Source organism: Ruditapes philippinarum, unplaced genomic scaffold (genome assembly GCF_026571515.1).
Source record: "Ruditapes philippinarum isolate M1 unplaced genomic scaffold, ASM2657151v2 ctg5931_1_1_1_1, whole genome shotgun sequence".
NCBI lineage: Eukaryota > Metazoa > Mollusca > Bivalvia > Venerida > Veneridae > Ruditapes > Ruditapes philippinarum.
In genome coordinates, this window is record NW_026855185.1 from 50,580 (window position 1) to 55,703 (window position 5,124).

At 31.5% G+C, this 5,124-nt stretch overlaps 1 protein-coding gene across 1 annotated transcript; it reads left to right on the forward strand.

The window, feature by feature from the left end:
* The first annotated feature begins 1,083 nt into the window (after window positions 1-1,083).
* LOC132742362 (uncharacterized) lies at window positions 1,084-4,609 on the forward strand. The gene is made up of 3 exons (XM_060730737.1): window positions 1,084-1,278; window positions 1,763-2,002; window positions 2,904-4,609. The coding sequence occupies exons 1-3, from the start codon at window positions 1,099-1,101 to the stop codon at window positions 3,084-3,086; spliced, it is 603 nt and encodes a 200-aa protein (XP_060586720.1). The 5' UTR covers window positions 1,084-1,098; the 3' UTR covers window positions 3,087-4,609.
* The last annotated feature ends 515 nt before the right edge of the window (window positions 4,610-5,124 follow it).

Here is a 5,124-nt window from a genome sequence, read left to right on the forward strand (position 1 = left end):
TAATGTTACTGCAGTTTTGATTCATTAACCCGAACTATTTTATATTGTAGGGTTATATTCGAATATTATTGTTGTTTCCTAATAAGCATGTATACTACTTAACTATTGCTTGGCACCAAACGTTTCTCCTTATATTATAAAATTTATTAAACAGATTCATTTGTTTTATTTAATTTAGCATTTTTTAGAGATGGTTCCGATGCAAGATGTCTTATCGGGTTCTCGCAAAGTAATAATGGAAAGCATGTATCCCACGTTTTTCAGTTGTTTAATTGGAGCAGAGACATATTATTGTCCCTATACACCAACAATACAACATTATGGTCATTCAAAGGTCAGACGTTTTTACATTGGTTACTTTGACATCATGGAAAACCCTATGATAACGACATTGGAGTGAAGCAGAAATGTGTGTGTTGGGGGGGGGGGGGCTTTAGCTTTTGCGGAGCTTTTGGGCATATACCGTGAAGTTAATGCGGCGCATTATCACCAGTTAGGACAAGCTACGAGCAGTACTATCAGTATGGTTGACCTGTCAGGAGGCATAACGGAGGCAGGCAAAAAGGTGAATACAGCAGGCCAAGACCGATTCCAGGACCGTCGTGAATGGTTTACAACAGCAACAAATCTTTTTAATGACCTTCTTTATCCGTGGAAATGTCTGCACACGCTGTCACTGCTAGGACTTTCGGAAACCTTATTATTACTTTTGTTAGTTTACAAACGTAAGTAATATACTTTATAAATGGAAATATTCTGTATGCAAAACTCTTTTTTTTCATATTGTTTTGTTCAATTTAAACAAACGCTTTGACTTTCAACATATTATCTGATTGACGTTTATGAAATAACAAATGACGAATCGTCCGTTTAACTATTTGCTCAACAAACGTGAGGTTAAATGTGGAAATAGAAACTTTGTCAAATAAAAACAAAATGTTTCAATAAAAACATTGCTACATGAATACATTTATTTACAACAAATTATACATAAAATATTGATCTACACAATCATTTGATACAAAAATTCTCATGATATTATAATATGTTTCACGAATTTTTGGATAACTTAATGTTATCCAAAAAAATCCCAGAAACATGTCAGTTACAGTAATTATCTATATTTATAGATGTGATGTTGAAGAGTTGCAACACCTGTGGTGTGAGGTCAGAAAGGAGGCCATCAAAATGGAGGAGCTACTGTCACAGCGTATAAAAGCCATCATGGCCGGCAATGAAACTTACAGTCCCTTAGATGCACTTGAAATTATACAATCTGTAAGTAGAATTTAAATGGTATAATTTTTTGGTAGAAATGAATTTTAATGGTATAAACTTGGTATGACTTTTGGTAGAAATGAGTGTTTAATGGTGTAAATTTGGTGGATTTGTATTGAATAATAATACTATGTATAAGTATGTTTTTCAGTAGCATAAAATCAATGATTTGGTTTTATAAGTTCAATGTTATAAACTTTGTGAAATTCGATATTTGTTCAATGGTATAAATTTGATGAAATTTATTCATGAAATGGTATGATGAAGTTTTTGAAAAAAATGTAAGTTGGATGATGAAAATTCAGTGGAATTTGTAATTTCACAGCTAAAATGCAACAGTATACATTTAATCTTCATAAATTGTTTGCATTATAGCATAAGTGTCTTTCATAAAGATATGAGTACACATGTTCTTTGACATCTTCACCAGTTTATATATTTGATTTGCATTTTTAGTGATGAAATAATTATAATTGAATTACAGATGATAGATTTGTTACGAGAACAATTGTACCACCAACAAATGTGTATCGGAAGGGACGTTAGTTTCACGGAAGATGAAATCGAGGCTGATACAACCAGGAGCCAATCAGCTTGCTCCAATATGTCGTCAGTAAGTGAGTCATGGATGTCGGATATATCCAATCAGATGTCAGATATCAAATCTTCACTGGCTTCAGCTGAACAGAAACAGGCTGAAGAACTGAATCAAAGAATAGCAGAGGTAAATATTGCAAAATTTCAGTAAAAGGCACATTATGACTCTGAAATCCATATGTATAAATTTCTTTAGAGCATGTTACATGTTAAACAGTGGAAGAAAGTGACGCTGAACTACAGTTATGTGTCGTAAAGGTAGCAAAACATAAAGTTATTTTGACTTCATACAAAATACTGATTCACAATGATTATAGCAATTTCCAACAAAGAAAAAGTAAAGATAGTTCCATCTGTTTGGCAAACCGCAACAAGATACCAAAAATAAAAAGTTTTTGAGAAATTAGAATGATAGCAATTCTGAGGCCTTGATGGGCCTTGAAATGCTGGAGACATTTCATTTTAGTTAAGAAGAAAGGCAGACATGTTAAACATAGTGTTTTCTATGCTACTGCTATAGTTATGTGTACAGCAAATAAGGCTATAAATTATTATACTGCTATATTTGTTCTGTTTTGAAACTGAACTTTACAATCAAGGATTTCAGTATGCAGTAATGAGCTTGGATATTAGGCCCCAGCCCAACTCTAGTAACTGCCACATTTTCTATAATGATGTAGAAAAAGGGCAATTCCTTGGAAGCATTAAATCACAAGTAAATTACATGAAAATTGCGGACTTGGTTTGATTGAGTCTGTACATGAGGGATAGTGAACAAGTGCAACATTGCTCATGCCCCCTAGCACCGACTTGAGTGGTACTTGGTTTTCACCAAGAATGAAATACTTGTGTTATTAGAGTAAGAAAAGGATAAACAAATATGGCAGCCAGAAAAAAACATCAATTTAATCAATAAGGGTAGAGTTTTTAATTGGCAAGCATGCATAAATTTGTTAATCACCATATAATAATATGCAAACAATTCTTTATTTTTCTAGCCTAAGAAAATTCTGCTACTTTAATTACAGTTGAAGAAAAGCCTGCTCTCCGAGGTCAAAGGTGAAATGTCAACGACACAGAATGCCAAAATGTTACAGCTGCAACTTCAGGCACGTGACAATGAAATTCGGCGTTTGAAAATGGAACTGTTGTTACAGAACGTTAATTCTGGCGGTACTCGAAAGAAGCAAATGTTTGAGAGTGATGTGTGAACAACCTTGGAATTAGACTCTATAGATAGAGAAGAGAAACAAATCTGGGGTTGAAACACGTGCCTGAAACGTGCTTGGGTGCTTTCTGGATTGTTAACATGCCTTGTCATGTAAACGGTGCTTTGTCGATAGATAAGAACATGAGATAAGTTTGTCATGAATAATGATGATGTGTTAACACGATTATGTGCTATATATTAAAATGTACCAAAAGTTGGCAAAATGCCATTAAAAGACTTAAACATTTTACACCAAAGCATTTTTAATGACTTTTCGTAACTTACAAAATTTATTCTTGTAAGATAGCAGTGTTAATGTAATTTAGAAACTAATAGTGGTTACTTTTACACACACACATACAAAGTTTTGTTTTGGAACTTTTTTGTGTGTCAACTAAGCTGAATAATTATCAAGAGTTATCACTCTTGGCAACTAAATCAATGTATTTATGAGATGAAGTAAATCAAACTAAGTTACATATTCCAAAGAAACTGCATTCCATAAATGATCATCTAAATTCATATATATTTTTAGAAACTTCTTCAAAATGTATTTTTTTACCCATATATTTTAAATGTAGTCAGAGTTTGTGTTTTGTGTCTGTTTTGTTCCGTTAATGAATTTCCCTCTCATGATATGTCTGTTATTATTTCTTTCTTTTGTCCCATTATCTATCCTTTGTCACTATCTATGTACTTTAACTTAATTTAAAGTCTTTGCTGAAGTTTCCTTACTTTTTCTTGATTTTGCTTTCTTTGTGTTAGTTTTCTTAGTCTTGCCCATCTTTCTTGTCTTAATTTTTTTCTCAAATCTTTCTTTCACTAAATGTCCCCCTTGCTTACACCTTTCTTTTTTCTGTTTTTTCTTTTAGCAGACTTTTTTTTTGTAGAGATCTTTGGTGTCATTTATGTTTTACACACTTATTTTTATTCTATATTTTCCATGAATATTGAGGTTTGAAAATCATAATTTCTTCTTGAAATTGGAACTCTTTGTCTGATTTTTCTTCTAGTCAGTTGATTATCATTTTCACATGTATAACATTCCATTTTGTCTATAGTTTTGAAATTATGCTCATGATAAAGTTCCTCTTACACTTCTCCTTGGTGCTTTGAATTACTTTGTAAAGGGAGGAGGAAACTTTATTCATATGTAATTTTTTTTTCAAGATGTCTACTTATTTTTTTAAATTGTTTTCAAAATTGCCTCATTTAGATACATTTGTTGTACTTTAAGGTTTTGAATAGAAAAACAACAATAAAAACATGTCTGAAAAAAATGTTTCTCTAACAACACAGGAGGTTTGAGCATGTATCTTCATTTTGAATGTAAGCCACTTTGACCAATTGCATATAAGCTGTTGCTTACTTTTTGGCTATGATTTTACATGTTGAAAACGATTTGTGTTCTGTCTTCCAGGATTGACTCTTGTTATTGTTTGTTGATTTTTACATTATTGTTATTGCCTATTATGTAGATATACAATGTTTTATAAGGATATATTAAATATTCTGAAGAAATAATTCAATGTTTGTATTGATTTGTAGATACATTTTTTCGTTCTGCCCATAATTTAAAGCAGCATGCTTCCAGATTCATGCTAATTTTCATGAAAATTTTGAAAACATACTCTAAGTAAAATATTGTGAAGTGAACAAAGAAAGTAATTTACACTTACATTCCACGCAAATTACCAAAAAGAGGTTAAAACATGCAGTTACACAGTAGAAATTTGGTAATTCGAACATGTAAATTATTACTTTAATATTGAATCGTTTTACTTAAAATCTTAATACATTTTTGTGAAATTATTTGCCATGAACAAAGTAGTATTTTGACTTCGATATAAAATATTAAATCACTATAACTGTACTTATGGCCACAAATCAACAGAAGACTGAAGATGGCAGGTGAGTAATGTTTTGGAAACCATAGAAGTACACCAAAAAATAGAAAGATTTTAAGAAATGAGAATTAAAGCATTTTTTGGCCATAATGTGCCTTAAATAAAACAATATAGTAAAATTAAACAAATATC